General features: G+C 42.8%; 1 protein-coding gene across 1 annotated transcript; it reads left to right on the top strand.

Annotated features, from left to right (window-relative positions):
• Positions 1–4570: 4570 nt before the first annotated feature.
• LOC9642059 lies at positions 4571–6432 on the top strand. Its single transcript, XM_002986878.2, has 2 exons — positions 4571–5068; positions 5127–6432. Exons 1-2 carry the CDS (start codon positions 4571–4573, stop codon positions 5754–5756), a joined length of 1128 nt encoding a protein of 375 aa, XP_002986924.1. The 3' UTR covers positions 5757–6432.
• Positions 6433–17998: the final 11566 nt, after the last annotated feature.

Genomic DNA, 17998 nt, shown 5'->3' with positions numbered 1-17998 from the left:
TGTGATTTGGTCAAAGTGACCAAATGGGAAAGACATCTAAGTGAAATAAGTTGTGATAATACAATAGTATTGTAAGTATAAAAAAAGTAGTCTCTAAAAACTTAGAGTTGTAAGATTAAACCAAAGATAGAGCCCACAACAAAAAATGCTAACTAAGAGTGAATACCTCTTGGATTTGGCAAAGTAGCCTTTGCTATGGAATCAAAAGGATGACACCTATAAAGTGTAATAGTTTGATATATCAATGGTACCTTTAGGTATTTGTGTTGAGATTGGATATATAAAACACTTAGACTAAGTGCAAAATTAAAGTGGTATAGAGGCTATTTGTAGGGCTATTAAGTCCCCAAGTTAAGAATAGAACTTATAAAAGTTATGAGTGGGACTTCTCTAAATGGTCAAATATATGGTTAAGTGACTAAAGTATAATGGAAAAATTAATCACTTACACAATTTGCACCATATCAATATCTCCGATCTCCCCACTCCAATGCAATTCCAATCATTCTAGAACCTAGAAATGTAGCTGAAGAAGTTGTTCAAGTGGTGAGGTGAGACTCTCTTTCATATAGATTTAGGTCACTATCTATCCCACAGTGAATGCCAATTTTAATAGCTACCATTGATTTACTGAAGCTACACCTTTTTTGAAAGTTATAACCAGTTTAAAATCTGGAATGGGCTGCCAGGAAGCAAGATCAATCTGCACCACACCAATATCTCCAATCTCCCCACTCTAGTGCAGTTCCAATCATTCTAGAACCAGGAAATATAGCTAAAAAAGGTACTCTCTTGCATATAGATTTAGGTCACTATCTATCTGATAGTGAATGCTAGTTTTAATAGCTACTACCCATTTACTGTTCACAGCATCCATGAATATGGTTTTTTTAATTTAACTAGTTGCAATTGATATTTTTATGGTTTTGTGAATGGTTTTTAAATTGGTTCATATTTGAGTTTAGAATGGTTTGTAGCATGGTTCATGTGCTTTATAGTAGCAATGGATTTCTAGTGCTAGTTTGAACCACACTAGAAATAGTTTCTAATCTAGTTTGCAATCATAAGTTTCTAGTATAGTTTACTTTTAGTTTTTGGAATAAAATTAAGAGAAAATTATATTTATTCCCCTCAGACTGCAAAATTACAAATTTACTTTGGAAGTTCTGAGAATAATCTAGCATATTCTATTCAATTTGGGGTGGAAAGCTACTCAAGTCATTTCTCCAACTTCTTTTAAGGAGGCAATTAGTGAAATGCATAATAAATTTTAAGGCAGAACTTTTTAGACATTTGACATCCAATATAACAGTCTTTCAATGCTTAATTACTTGAGGCATGTGAGTGGTCAATTTTGGGTATGCTAGAAGTCTTTAAATCAAAATTGATGACTCAGTTCTTTAAGTGATGATTTGAATGGTGTAGAGTTTAGGATGGTGCTAGTAATATGGCTTCCACTAATTTAGTGGATATTGCTGAGGCTCAAATTCATGAAGCATGTAGTTGTGCTTGTTACTATATTGTTCGTCTGGCTGATATAAAATTATTCAAGATTCACTCAAAGCACAATGTTTGAGTTATAAGGTTTGCCAAAAAGACTTATTCTTGCTTCAATTGAGAGAAGATTGGTATTCCATGTACTCATGCAACTGTAGCTATCATGTTCTTGAGGGAACATATGCAATCCTATACCCATCCTTGCTACTCACTTAAAGCTTACTATGGGGTATATATAGGTGCTATCTATCCTTTTGATTTGGAGGGCTTCTATAAAGGTAATACACAACTATTAAGAAATAACATTCTTTCTTCGAAAGGGAAACTTTGTATGGGTTGAGAGAAGAGGGCTTTCTATTGTAGATGATGCCATCAAGTGGACATTTCTCACAAATTTTGTGGTACCCAATTTGATTAATTTATTTTGGTTTTCTTTTATTTTATTTGTTTTCTCTTGAATATATATTAACAAGTAGAATATTCTAGATTATTCTAGTTGAAGGGTGTAATATTTGAAATTTTGTAAGAGTAAAATTGTAATTTTAGGGAAAATTTGAATGTTTGAAAGATATAAATGTAATTTTTCTTAAAATAATATTTAATTTATTTGTAATAAAATATATATTTGCAACATACTTTTAGCACTTTACAACATAGGATTAGTTGGCCAAAGTGTAATCAACAACCATATTGTGTTTTAATTTCATGATAATGCTTGAGAGAATCATTAATAATATATCAGATTTATTAAAAATTATATTGTGCTTAAATTTTGTACTAAATCTAATAAGCCACAGCATTATCCCTTCAAGACATTATAAACCACAACATTATCTATATGAAAAAATATCTATAATGAATAGTAGATTGTGTTCTAGTTCTATAATAGTGCTTAAGAGAATCATATATCATCTACATTTAAAACCACATCAATTTATAATAAGCTTTATAAAATCATATGTTATGTAGTTTCAGTTTCATAACTATGCTTTTGAAAGAATCATGTCGAAACACACATATATACGAATTATATGTTTGGTTGAAAAATCCTATTCACCTAGTTTTATTTTATTGGAACTATATAGTATATAGAAAAACAAAAAAACCATATTTACAAGCATACTGTGGTTGGAATTGTGCCAGAAAGTTTTGGTGTGGAGATTGATTGGGCCTTTGAATTGCATGCAAGGAGAACAAGCTGGATGGCAATTCCTATGCACATGCTCTCAAACAGAAGGAACTTCTTGTTGCCAACATTACAATGGGAGTCTGACAGTTAGAAGATCAAATGATTTATGGCACATCCTCTAACATATCCTTGTTAGTAATTTAGAATATACTAGGAGGTGTTTAGAAAGTTTATAAATTATAAACACAAGATTAATATAAACTATTAATAACTGTTAAATGGAAGTATATTTTAAGTATATTCACTACCAAGTTTACTTAAGCATTAAACTTAAAGAACTTGTAGAAAGTTCAATGAGAGTTGGAAATGTAAGTCTTAGTTGCTTTTAATGTGGCTTTCTCATTAAAAGCCACAATCCCCTGATTCATTGTGAAAGTGTTTACTGAAATTAAATATATTTAAAACTAAAAATTGACATAATTCTATGTCATAAGAATAAAAAAAAAAATATAGTTTATTCAATTTTTTTGAAGAGATTATTGAGAGTTTAAAAAAATTCAGTCTTTAAAAAGCAGCCCGGCCAGCCCAAATATTTACCCTTACTTTTTACTCTTACGAAAAATCAAAAACACGTGAGCACTGAATCAGTTAGAAGATTGCTCAACCAACTGTACTACATCTTGCAATATAGGCATGTGGTATGTAGCGATGCTTGTGGAAAGCTTCAAGAAGCTAGAGTCTTGCGGGATTGCAGAGCCGTCTGAACCGTGTAGGTCTGCATGTCATCTCAGTCGTCCCAAGGTGCGAGTGGTCTACCGAGCACACTTACAAAAAAATTCGGTCTCTTACACACTCTCCAGCTACACACGAGCGTGCATACCACTCGGACTCCCCAGGCCTGGGACAAAGAACACTATCTGCAAGGCTAGCTGGACACTATCTGCAGGGCTGCCTAGCTGTCCAACTAAATCGCGCATCTATTCTTCTGAGCAAAGCTGACAAGCGTAAGAGCATGGTTGCCGATGGTAGGATGCATGAAGCTATCAAGCTGTAGATGCACCAGCATGTGTTTAATTCCCGCTGGAATTCAGTATAAAGCTCCATATATTTGAACAACCTACCTTTTTTCGAGGTATGTTGAGTATGAGTATGCCACATCTCCACGGAGACATTCTAGTGTTTTCTCTCCAAAAGGAGAAAACAAGTTCCAGCCTGGTATTTGTCCAGAGCAACGTTTCGAGTGATCTATCCAATCAGAAACCACGTCTTGGTGACGTTAAGCCTCTTTCTCCAGTCTCTTGCTATGCACACCAATCACACTAGAGAGACCGCAAGGAAATCCAATCTCGGACTAGCATTTGCAAAACAGATTGCTGGTCGATCTAACCCTTGCAGACAATGCTTGAGATACGTGATTGCCTCTTGAGCCGGATCGAAACGAACACAATGATGTATCCATGTTACAGTGCAACAGAAAATACTGCACTATGTCCTACCTAGCATCAAGAGGATAGTTCTAGCATTGCTGACAAAAGCTATCCATACCGCCGGTGAACACTGAAGTTGGCAACTACTGATACAAACTCTCGATCCTTCATGCCCCTCAAAATCCCTAGCAGCCGCCCTGCACACTCCCAAACACAACCCCAGGTCTTTCTCACTTGACAAACTCACTGTGCAACATGATTCTACCTGTATCCACTTGCCAATGGCCTCATCTCATAAGAGTATAAATACATTGACATTTGGTCGCAGCTAATTGTATTTGGCAAGTGACGGCTTATTGTGATGCGTTTGCTCGAATCAGTCACCAGCAACAATTTGGTGCTAAATTTCTGAAATTAGAATCATTGTAAGAGTTGCAACTTTCAATATTTGAAACCCTTATCTGCCCCTTTTAAGGTGCAAAATCCTTACCTAGTGGGCTTTAGGTCTGATAAGGAGATGAGTGTATTTGAGAAGAAGGTTGAGTGGGTATTACAAGCTAGAAGAGCACTTGGGCAGAGGCCACTTCCAGCTTTCGTAGCAGGCAGCAAAGTGAACCTTGCACTCTTGCTAGACAAAGTGAAAGAATCAGGTGGGTACTCTAAAACTAGTGGGTCTAGAAAGTGGGGGGATGTAGCATCCTCTATAGGGTTGCCACCACATTGTGGGCCTAGTGTCAAATTAGTGTATCTCAAGTACCTTAAAGCTTTTGAGAGTGGCCAAGTCTTTGGTGCTGGTGTTGCACCTGCAAATGCCACCAAAGGGAATGTTGACTCAAATGTAAAGCGACCAATCCACTCTCATGTCAAAGAGGCCCTAGCCCATGTGAGGAAGTTGGCTCTAGATCCAGGAATTGTAGCCCACAGTGAAGGGGAGAACGAGAAATTTCAAGCAACAATAAGGGGGTTTTTGGGTCGCCTCCATAGGCAAGATAACCAACAATACAGACACCAGAAGGTACCCTACATAGTTTATGGTCATTTTCATAACTAATTATGTCTACTTATATGTTCAGAGATACGAGAACAATAGACCACGACGACCTTCCAAGTATAGCCTTCGCTCTTTGACACCTCGACCCAGACTTCAGCCTCCAACATCAGAGCCTGAGAGCGTTCCAATCGGACCAAGCTTTCAAGCCGAAGTTCCCTCTTCCGTGCCTCTCAATGCCGACAACGACGACTCGAAGCTCTTTCTAGGAAGAGTGGTCTGGTCCAAAAGAGCGATGAGAAGCCATACCACTAGTATGTGCTTCTGCACGGACGATCGTTCGGAAGACTGTGTGAAGCAACACGTTGACGAGCAACGCAGGAAGCTCAAGCTGGAGCTGGGAGAGGACGTCTTCCAGGAGTGGGGATTCCACACAATGGGGGAGAGCTTGATCAAGTCGGGCAAGTGGAGCAGGCAAGAGCAAGCTGAGTTTGCGGAGATCGTGAGAAGCTGCCGCGGGGACAAGGAGGAGAAGTTTTGGCCGGACCTCCAAGCTTCCTTCGCGGGAAGGAGGAGCCGGGAGGACCTGGTAAGCTACTACTTCAACGTCTACATGCTGAGGAAGAGAGCTCTCCAAAACAGAACCTACGCAGCCGACAGTGAGAAGTTTGATAGTGATAAGGAGGACGACGACTTACCAGGCTTGGTGGTCTGAGACTCTTGTTTGTCAAGGATGAGAGCTTACTTGAGACCCGCGCTCCTTGAACGATTCTCAGACTTATGTAAAAGGTGAAGCCTGGCAATAAAAAAGAGCTGGAGGATTGCTGTACAACCTGCTCTTCGGCCCATTTCACGAGTATCTTTGCAGCAGACACGATGTACTTCAGAGCAGGACGAAGCTAGGGTGGATTTGAAACGAGTCCTTGATTAGCTGTAGGAATCGAAGATGTAAAATCTTTCCCAGTAATAAAAATGAAATTCGCCTTAGAAGCTGCCTGTTGACAAACAACCTCACGAAGATCTCGACCCGTCATGATGGACAAAGAAAAGAAACAATACTCATTGTACCGTTCGCTTGTGGCTGCAACAGAGGACCTCGCATACTGTGCTACAATTTCCTCTCTTTCTACAAAAGAGAGAATGTCGCCACACCCAGATTGGATCGTGAGTTATAAGCTCGGATAAATTTCTTTCACCTTCTTTTGGAGGACTGGAACAACGTGTGACACAAGCACGAACTCGGCAGCTGTGCCACCGAGAACGATTCACTCATCATCTGTTCTTCACGGCAGGAGATCGATTCCCTCACAGCTCGCCTGTGGTACTGGCCAAAACCAAACGGCGCGTTGATCTCGTGTCCTTCCCCTTGACAGCCCAACCCTGATGTCTGCCAAAACATTGTTTTTGTAAGGGTTCACTCTTCGAGTAAACTTTACTCCAGCAAAAGAAACTTCACTTAATCAAATTAAAACTTATAAAAACTAATAAAAATTAGGTGGTAGATTACTCCAAAAAGGAGTGACTAAAATGAAGAGTTTATTCCTTAGTTTGTATACATGTGATCATGGTTTTCTAGAGTGAAAAAAAGGGGAGATGGCTCTTTTAAGTTTCTTTTTGATGCACTTCAATTTTCCTCTGTTCTCTATATAGGTGGTTGCTCAAGTCTGGTGGCTTCTCATAGAATGACCTTTTATTTTTCTATTTTTTAGGGTCTTGTGCGAAAGAGAAAAGGGATGGGGCTATTGTGTTTCCACTAGCTGGCTGCAAACCACTCTAGAACTGACAAGATGGGAGTTCCAAAACACTGGGCAAAGTGCAATTGCCCCACTGTTACACACCCTTGGAAGAAAGAGACCAAAAACACTCTTCTATCCCTTAGATTTGCTTAAGGCCATTACATTGCCACTAGCAGGCCATGAGGTACTCTCTCCTACTTCAGAAATCCTCTCTAAAACTCTCTCAATCCTCTCAAGAGAACACTCTAAAGATTTGATCTATTAGATTCAAGGTCACAACCCTAGGGCCATTGTGTTGATTATACACAAGCTCAAGGCTTGTCTTTTCATGAAGGAGGTCCTCAAAGTATAACTTGAATAAGTTTTTGTATAATATTGTCATTTTCCCCATCTCCTGAGGACATTTGAGATGGTACCCTACCAATTTAAGCCTCAATTTTATTAAGCCTCAATTGTAAACCTATTTAAAGAATTTAATATCACTTCATTCCAAGAATAAATAAACTATACTTTATGGCTTATCCTACTTAGTAACCTTAGGGTCTTCGTATTCAGCTACACCTTCTTGCCAAATTTAAACTTTATATCTCTATGATTTTAATTTATATATTTTATTTGTCTTTATTGTTGTAAGTGACTAAGTTTTCCATTCTATTTTAATCACTTAACCACTTGGAAGAATCTCACTTTAAATAAGGTGCAATATCTCAACTATTTTTTTATTATCTTTTTTATTATCTTGCACTATTATGAACATTATTGAAGTTGTCAATGTCATCTTTCATCTTATCCATGAACTGTGAGTAGGCATTTATGGATCTCAAAGAATTGATGATTCCTCCAATTTTGGCATATCCTGACTACATTCGACCTTTTATTTTGTGCGTGGATGCTTTTAATATTGGTCTTCGAATGTAAGAGAGCTTGAGTGTGTCGCCATCCCATTGCATACATAATCTATATATTACAACCAGTAAAGGTGAATTACTCCACGACAAAAAGGGAATGTTTAATAGTAGTTTAGGGTTTTGAGAAACTTCATGCCTATTTACAATTAAAAGGTGTTCATGCTGCAATTACTTCATTATTAAAGCGAAAGCACTTGGTTAGTTGTATTGTTAGGTGGGCTTTAAAACTTTAGATATATAATTTCAATGTTGTTCACCACCCAAGGAGTTTTATAGTTGATGCTGACACCCTTTCACAAGCTCCTCTTCCTTCTTTGCTCTCTTTTCATATTTTTGATGAACTTGTTGTTCCAACATTTATAGATATTTTGGATAAAGATTCCATGCCATCAATAGTTGTTGTATTTGATGTTCAATATTCACAAGATATAGAGCAAGATTTACTTTCTCTTGATGAGATTCATAAGGCTCAAAAAGTTGAGTTGTGGATCTGAAAGCTTCGCAACGGGATTGAGAATTTTGCATCACTTGCTAATGACTTGCCATTTTGGCATTTACATTATTAATATTGCCTTGAGGTTAATTTTTATTTTGTGGGGACAGATCTTGATGATTATTTACTACTAGTGGTGCCTTCAATCTTTATTCCACACTTTCTCCAAATCTACCATAATTCTCCTATTTTAGATGGGCATATCACACATTATCATGTGACTGAGAAGTTATACAAGTCTTTTTATTGGCTGGAGATGCGACATGATATTATCTAATATATGTGTAGCTATATTTAGTGCCAAACTTGTAATATTCCTTTATAATGAACCAACTCCCCGAGGTGTTATAGGCTGAAGGATCCCCAAAAGCACGACCAAAATGATAAAGAGTTTATCAGATGAGACCGAGTCCGAGATCAAGTTCGAGACCGATTCTGAGGCTGAATTCGAAACCAAGTCCGAGATTGAGTCCGAGACCAACTCTGAGACCGAGTCCGAGACCGACTTTGAGACCGAGTTCGAGACAGAGTCCAAGGTCGGGTCCAAGATCTAGTCCAAGATCAAGTCTAAGACCGAGTCCGAGGTTGAGTCTGAGATCGAGTCCAAGATTAAGTCCGAATACTAATATAGGTCATGGGGTGAAAGCCCAAAGCATTTGTCTCCTGGGGGGGGGAGAGGGCTGTAGGGGGTTTTAAAAGTATAGTAAGGATAGTGAGGTATACGAACTAGTCTTGAAAGAACTCTCTAGTGGTGCTTCCAAACTGACTTGAGGTTGAGACTGGGGCTTAGGGGCCTTAGGTGGGAGTGAGCATAGACTCAAGTGGTGCTGGAGGGGCCACCCAAGGAAGTGCTCAAAAGTAGCTCCCACTCCCAGAAGGGAAACTAACTACAGTGCTCCTAGCTCATGTGGAGTGGTGCCCCACTTAAGTACCTTGTGACTCATTTGTCCTCGCCCTTTGGGCCTTCCCTTCAAGATGGAAATGGGGGAGTAGGGGTACCCATACCAGGCCGTTAGGTTATGGTGTTTCTCCTTGGTGTCCTAAAGCAAGTGTTGCACCTAAGGCTTAGGATTTATAGGGTCCTATAATCAAATCTTGCTATACTATGGGATGTTAGGAATCTGGAGGTTTGGTGTGCTTATCTACTTGTGCCTGCAGGGTGTGTAGTTGAACCTTAAGTCCAATCTAACCCGGGGAGGGGGATTGGAAAAGAATTTGGGAATTCGTGGATGGATGGCTAACATTCTGTTGCTCATGTAGTGAGTTGCTGAAGCTAAGTAGGACCAAATAGGAGTTAGTACAATATATGGGAACCTTGGCAAAAGAACTTAACTAAAGCTAAAGCAGTGGTGGTCAGATAAACGAAATAAGTTGGCAAATTGGAAAGAAAAAGCTTTGTGGCCTACATCCTCCTTATGTTGCGGAAGGACAGTTAAAGTTAATTACAATTTCCTGTCCATTAGAGTTAGTAGTGTTTGATATGATAAAGCCTTTTCCATAGTCGATTGTTGGCAATGAGTATATCATTATGGTTTTTGACTACTTGACTTGTTAAGTGGAAGTCAGAGCTCTTGCTAGTATATTTGCAACTACTGTTAGATACTTCCTTCTTAATCAAGTGGTGTTCCAGCATTCCTACCCAAAATGAATTCTTTCAGATAATGGTCTTGGTCTTAAAGTCTTGATTAGGAATATACCACACTTTTATAAGTGCTTATCATCCATAATCAAATGGTTTGGTAGAATGGCTCATTTGGACCTTCAAATGAATGATTGTAAAGTATATGAACTTTCAACATTCAAATTAGGATAGTTATTTGTTGTTTCTTCGGTATATGTATATCATAGAGGTGTAGAGTTTTATTGATGCATCACCATATAATCTCTTATATCGTCATGATCCAATACTACCAATAGAGTTGAGTTTAACTTTGCAATTGCCATAAGCTACCAATGCTAGGTCTTAGGATTAGTATTTGATGAGCATTCTTTCACTAATCCAAGCAGAGTCTATTGAACATTTGAGCTACATACAAGTAGGATAATAATAGCGTTATAACTCCCATCATCGTCCACTTACAAAGTACAGAGTGGATAACTTAGTATTAGTCTGTTTTCTCAATCTTACAGTATGTGGTTTATCTAAAAGGCTACTTGCTCAGTGGAAGGGACTATATTAGGTGTTATAGCACGTTAGACCACAAATTTATAATGTTTAGCATGACATCTAACAATCTGATCCTCCAAAAATTATACATATGTAACAGTTGAAATACTTTATACAAAAGGATTAAGAATAATTGACACTACTTATAGATCCACCGATACCTCCTTTTGATATTTCTTTAGATCTTGACCCGTCCACTAAATAACTTTCACTATCTTCCATCATTCCAAGAAAAGGGGATGATGTGAGGTCCAAATAACTTTGACTATTTTCTATCATTCCAAGAAAAGGGGATAAAAGTGTATGATTACAATACTATATACTAATATTAGTATAATGGAATTTTAATAATTGTCAAATTGATTTCACCTTGTGAGTGCATGGAATATGGAAAGGGAATACAGAAATGTGCATATCAATTAACCCAAAAACCCTAGCTTATATACAGGAGTGAGTGGTCCGGATTGAAACCAATCCGACGGCTACCAAAATCCACTATGCTAATATTAGTATACGGCATCGTAGCCGTACACTTGGCCCTCACATCATCCCCTCCTCTCGGAATCATGGAAGGCCGTCAGGGTTCTCTTGTAGATGGGCCGGGATCTGGAGGAACGTCAGGAGGAGGCATCGGTGGATCTGTAGACGGTATTAACTGCTCCTGATCCCTCTGTATGAAGCGTTTTAACCGCTGCACATGCACAATCTCTGGAGGATCAGCCTGCTGAACGTCATGCCGAACCTCATAAGCTTGTGGTCCAACTTGCCGCAACACCCGATACGGTCCTTTCCACTGCGCAAGGAGCCCCTTAGATAAACCACGTACCGTAAGATGGGGAAAACGGACTAACACCAAATCATCCACTTTGTACTCCGCTGGTGGACGATGATGGGAATTGTAGCGCCGTTGTTGTCCCACTTGTATGCGGCCTAAGTGTTCAGCAGACTCTGCTCGGACAAGTGGAAGAATGCTTGTCAAATATTGATCCCATGACCTAGCATCAGGAGCTCGTGGCAATCGCGAAGGTAAACCCAGCTCTATTGGTAATATTGGATCATGACCATATAGAAGTTTATATGGTGAAGCACCAACAGAACTCTGCACCCCTGTGACATAAGCATACCGAAGAGACGGCAAATAACCATCCCAATCCGAATGTTGAAAGTTCACATACTTCGCAATCATCCCTTTGAATGTCCGAACGAGCCGTTCCACCAGACCGTCTGATTGTGGATGATAAGCACTCGTAAAAGTGTGGCGTATCCCCAACCGAGATGTCAAAACATGAAATACCTCAGCCATAAATGCAGGACCATTATCCGAAAGAATCCGTTCTGGACAAGAATGCTGGAACACCACTCGATTGAGGAGGAAGTATCCAACAGCAGTTGCAGAGGCACTAACAAGAGCACCAACTTCCACCCAACGAGTCAAGTAGTCAGAAGCAATAATAACATACTCATTGCCAGCAGTCGATCGCGGAAAAGGTCCCATAAGATCAAACGCCACCAACTCAAACGGACGAGAAACTGCAATTGACTCCAACCGTCCTTCCGCAGCACAAGGGGGAGTATTACGAGCTTGGCACCAAACGCAGCTACGCACATACCGGATAATATCACGTCGCATCTCTGGCCAATAGAAAGATCTGCGCAACTTCTCGGTGACACGACGGTGTCCCATATGCCCACCTAGAATAGGAGAATCATGGTAGGCATGGAGAAACCGCGGAATAAACACCGAAGGCACCACCAGCCGTAAATGAGCATCAGGATCCGTCCCCACAAAATAAAGAAGGCCATCTTCAAGGCGATATTGAGAATGTAAATGCCGAAAAGGCAAGTCATCAGCAAGTGATGCAGGATTCTAGAACCCATCTCGAAGCCTTTGAATCCATGGCTCAATCTTTTGAGCCTCGCGAACCTCATCCAGAGAAGGTAGATCTTGCTCTACGCCCTGTGGACACTGAACGTCAAGGACAGCAATCGCCGACGGCACAGAATCCTCATCTAGAAAATCCACAGATGCTGGAACAACAGGTTCATCAGAAACATGAGAAGTGAGTGGAGAAGGAAGAGGAGCTCGAGAAAGGGCATCAGCATCAGCCATAGAACTCCCTGGGCGATGAACAACATCGAAATCATATATCTGAAGCTTCAAAGCCCATCGAGCCGTACGACCAACCAGGTTCTTCCGCTTCAATAATGAAGTAACAGCAGCATGGTCACCTTCAAGTAACGTCCGAGAACCATGTAGATAGGCATGAAGTTTCTCGAAACCCCAGACTGCTGCTAAACACTCCTTCTCCGTCGTGGAGTAGTTCATCTCCGCTGGTTGTAATGTACGGCTTATGTATGCAATGGGATGGCGCTGACCAGGCACACTTGAGCTCTCTTGCATCAACACACCTCCAAATGTGAGTGCATGGAATATGGAAAGGGAATACAGAAATGTGCATATCAATTAACCCAAAAACCCTAGCTTATATACAGGAGTGAGTGGTCCGGATTGAAACCAATCCGACGGCTACCAAAATCCACTATGCTAATATTAGTATACGGCATCGTAGCCGTACACTTGGCCCTCACATCATCCCCTCCTCTCGGAATCATGGAAGGCCGTCAAGGTTCTCTTGTAGATGGGCCGGGATCTGGAGGAACGTCAGGAGGAGGCATCGGTGGATCTGTAGACGGTATTAACTGCTCCTGATCCCTCTGTATGAAGCGTTTTAACTGCTGCACATGCACAATCTCTGGAGGATCAGCCTGCTGAACGTCATGCCGAACCTCATAAACTTGTGGTCCAACTTGCCGCAACACCCGATACGGTCCTTTCCACTGCGCAAGGAGCCCCTTAGATAAACCACGTACCGTAAGATGGGGAAAACGGACTAACACCAAATCATCCACTTTGTACTCCGCTGGTGGACGATGATGGGAATTGTAGCGCCGTTGTTGTCCCACTTGTACGCGGCCTAAGTGTTCAGCAGACTCTGCTCGGACAAGTGGAAGAATGCTTGTCAAATATTGATCCCATGACCTAGCATCAGGAGCTCGTGGCAATCGCGAAGGTAAACCTAGCTCTGTTGGTAATATTGGATCATGACCATATAGAAGTTTATATGGTGAAGCACCAACAGAACTCTGCACCCCTGTAACATAAGCATACCGAAGAGACGGCAAATAACCATCCCAATCCGAATGTTGAAAGTTCACATACTTCGCAATCATCCCTTTGAATGTCCGAACGAGCCGTTCCACCAGACCGTCTGATTGTGGATGATAAGCACTCGTAAAAGTGTGGCGTATCCCCAACCGAGATGTCAAAACATGAAATACCTCAGCCATAAATGCAGGACCATTATCCGAAAGAATCCGTTCTGGACAAGAATGCTGGAACACCACTCGATTGAGGAGGAAGTATCCAACAGCAGTTGCAGAGGCACTAGCAAGAGCACCAACTTCCACCCAACGAGTCAAGTAGTCAGAAGCAATAATAACATACTCATTGCCAGCAGTCGATCGCGGAAAAGGTCCCATAAGATCAAACGCCACCAACTCAAACGGACGAGAAACTGCAATTGACTCCAACCGTCCTTCCGCAGCACAAGGGGGAGTATTACGAGCTTGGCACCAAACGCAGCTACGCACATACCGGATAATATCACGTCGCATCTCTGGCCAATAGAAAGATCTGCGCAACTTCTCGGTGACACGACGGTGTCCCATATGCCCACCTAGAATAGGAGAATCATGGTAGGCATGGAGAAACCGCGGAATAAACACCGAAGGCACCACCAGCCATAAATGAGCATCAGGATCCGTCCCCACAAAATAAAGAAGGCCATCTTCAAGGCGATATTGAGAATGTAAATGCCGAAAAGGCAAGTCATCAGCAAGTGATGCAGGATTCTCAAACCCATCTCGAAGCCTTCGAATCCACGGCTCAATCTTTTGAGCCTCGCGAACCTCATCCAGAGAAGGTAGATCTTGCTCTACGCCCTGTGGACACTGAACGTCAAGGACAGCAACCGCCGACGGCACAGAATCCTCATCTAGAAAATCCACAGATGCTGGAACAACAGGTTCATCAGAAACATGAGAAGTGAGTGGAGAAGGAAGAGGAGCTCGAGAAAGGGCATCAGCATCAGCCATAGAACTCCCTGGGCGATGAACAACATCGAAATCATATATCTGAAGCTTCAAAGCCCATCGAGCCGTACGACCAACCAGGTTCTTCCGCTTCAATAATGAAGTAACAGCAGCATGGTCACCTTCAAGTAACGTCCGAGAACCATGTAGATAGGCATGAAGTTTCTCGAAACCCCAGACTGCTGCTAAACACTCCTTCTCCGTCGTGGAGTAGTTCATCTCCGCTGGTTGTAATGTACGGCTTATGTATGCAATGGGATGGCGCTGACCAGGCACACTTGAGCTCTCTTGCATCAACACACCTCCAAGACCAATGTCAGAAGCATCCACGCACAAAATAAAAGGTCGAGTGTAGTCAGGATATGCCAAAACCGGAGGAGTCGTCAATAGCTCTTTGAGATTCACGAACGCCCGCTCACAATCGGGAGACCAGATGAAAGATGACGTTGATGACTTCAGCAACGCTCGCAATGGTAAAGTGCGATCGGAAAGATGATCCACAAAACGACCGAGATACTGCACCTTACCCAAAAAGCGCTGCACATCATTCACACACTTCGGAGTAGGGAACTTTAGAACAGCCACAAGTTTGTCAGGATCAACTTGCAAACCCTCACGAGAAATACGGTACCCAAGATAAGTTGTGTCCTTGGACCCAAACACGCACTTCGACCGCTTCAGCTTTAAACCAACGTCGCGTAGCCGATCCAACACTTTACAAACATCACGAACATGCTCCTCCCACGTCCCCTCCGAGTGGATCAAGACATCATCAATGAAGTCAGCCGTCACCTCTGGCATATCGCAAAGAACCTCGTCCATCATTCGCTGAAAAGTTGCTGGAGCATTGTTCAAACCAAACGGCATCACCAAAAACTCGTACAAACCAAATGGTGTACGAAAAACAGTCTTAGGAATATCGTCTTCAGCCATCGGTACTTGCCAATACCCAGAAGCAAGATCTAGCTTGGTGAACCAACGACTTCGCCCCAGACGATCCAAGAGATCAGCAGTGTGAGGAAGAGGGTACACGTCCGGGATCGTCACTTCATTTAACGGACGATAGTCGATGCAGAAACGAATACTCCCATCAGGCTTCGTCACAAGATGAGGTTCACATGCCCAAGGACTCCGCGACTTCCGAATAACACCCTTCTCCAACATCTCCTTAACGTTTGCACGTAAAATCTTGATCTCCTTGGGTGACCGACGACGAACAGGAACCTTGATTGGACGAGCATCCCCGGTTGGAATGGGATGACGTGTGGCAATCTTGGCCCCAGACGATAGGTCAAATTCAAAGAGATCAGAATACTCCTTCATGAGCTGATCAACAGCTGCAACACAAAGATCATCAGAGGGATCGGAAAAGGGAAGAGCAGAACAAGATGGAAACACAAGAGGAAATAATGGGGGAACAAAAGTAATGGAAGCAGAGGTAGAAGTAGAGGGACGAAGAGGTACAGAAGTGAGAGGAATGGATGAAACATAAGGAAGTATGAGACAAGGGGGAAAAGCCTCAAAGTCACACTTGGCATGATTGTGCTGCAACCAATCCATACCAAGAATGAGGTCAAAAGCTTGACTCGGCACCACCCGCAACGACTGCAACTCAAGCTCGAGATCGCCCACACGCACAACCAAGTCCGCCTCATCTCGTGCACATGCATGTGTACGGCCGTTGCCATAAAGAATGAAAACTGGATCCGCCGCACGACGCAAGTGTAGACGACAACGTGTGGCAACAGGTCGAGCAATAGAAGATAAACTCGAACCTGTATCAACCAACACGGAGAGAAGAATAGGAGACCTCTTGTTATAAAAACGAGCTTGGAAAGTAAACACTGGATGAACCGGTGCCGAGTGAACCCCTTGATGATACTCCCGAAAGAAAGATGGAGGGGTCACTAACTTATTCGCGCAAGGTCCCTCCATTACTCGCGCGACTCCTCGTTTCCCGAATGCACCTCGGTATCCAAACCTTCCACCGCAGCAGCACCAACGGGACGTTGCTGACACCAAGGTCTCCACCCAGGAAATGGAGGTCGCCAATCCGGAAAGCGCCGACAACGCCGATAAGTATGACCAACTTCATCACACGCCCAGCAACGAATGTCACGGCCACGACCACGTCCTCGCCCTTGTCCTTGGACTCGAGTAGCAGCAGCATCAACCTCCATGGGAACAGGACCATCACTCATAGGAAGTGGAGCTGAAGGACGTGTAGCAAGAAGTGGAAGAGGCGACGTCTCATAACGTTGTGCCAAGCGAAGAGCATCGTCAAGAGTGGCAGGAGCAAGTGCATGCACAAGTCCGACAAGATCTTGACGAAGTGCTGGCCACAGCATTCCTAGCTTGATCCGCTCCGACATATTTGGTTCCGCACGAAGCAAAAGACTTCGGAAACGAACGCCAAATTGCATCACCGACTCAGATGGCCCTTGGCGAAGACGATGCAATTGTTGGAAGGCATCATCACAATCGTCGGCGTGTCCGAAGGCGCGTTTGAAGACGTCCGGAAGAACACTCCAATCGCCACGAGTAGCTGCGCTCAATCCATTGTACCACTGCAATGCCGTCCCTTGAAGACATGTGGGGAACTCACGCAAACGCCGAGCATCATCCCAAGAATGATATGTGGCAATCACCGTGAAGTGATCGAACCAATGGTACACATCATCCCTAGGATTCCCACAAAAGAACTCCGGCCGAACGCGAGGATTGGCACCAAAAGCAGGAGGAGTTGTACCATGTGCCGTGAATGCCGCCATCAACTGAGTTTGGTTGTTCAATTGCAGGCGCATAGCATCAAGCAATTGAACCAACTGCTGCTCTAGAGTCAAAGGAGGAGATTGCGGATCGGCCATGAAAATGGGCGTGTGATGAAGTTGGTCATACTTATCGGCGTTGTCGGCGCTTTCCGGATTGGCGACCTCCATTTCCTGGGTGGAGACCTTGGCGTCAGCAACGAATGTCACGGCCACGACCACGTCCTCGCCCTTGGACTCGAGTAGCAGCAGCATCAACCTCCATGGGAACAGGACCATCACTCATAGGAAGTGGAGTTGAAGGACGTGTAGCAAGAAGTGGAAGAGGCGACGTCTCATAACGTTGTGCCAAGCGAAGAGCATCGTCAAGAGCGGCAGGAGCAAGTGCATGCACAAGTGATGGTCCTGTTCCCATGGAGGTTGATGCTGCTGCTACTCGAGTCCAAGGACAAGGGCGAGGACGTGGTCGTGGCCGTGACATTTGTTGCTGGGCGTGTGATGAAGTTGGTCATACTTATCGGCGTTGTCGGCGCTTTCCGGATTGGCGACCTCCATTTCCTGGGTGGAGACCTTGGCGTCAGCAACGTCCCGTTGGTGCTGCTGCGGTGGAAGGTTTGGATACCGAGGTGCATTCGGGAAACGAGGAGTCGCGCGAGTAATGGAGGGACCTTGCGCGAATAAGTTAGTGACCCCTCCATCTTTCTTTCGGGAGTATCATCAAGGGGTTCACTCG

The sequence above is a fragment of the Selaginella moellendorffii genome, unplaced genomic scaffold (genome assembly GCF_000143415.4).
Source record: "Selaginella moellendorffii unplaced genomic scaffold, v1.0 SELMOscaffold_77, whole genome shotgun sequence".
Classification (NCBI taxonomy): Eukaryota; Viridiplantae; Streptophyta; class Lycopodiopsida; order Selaginellales; family Selaginellaceae; genus Selaginella; species Selaginella moellendorffii.
Note: the sequence above shows the minus strand (reverse complement) of the source record. Positions and strands in the feature narration are given on the sequence as shown.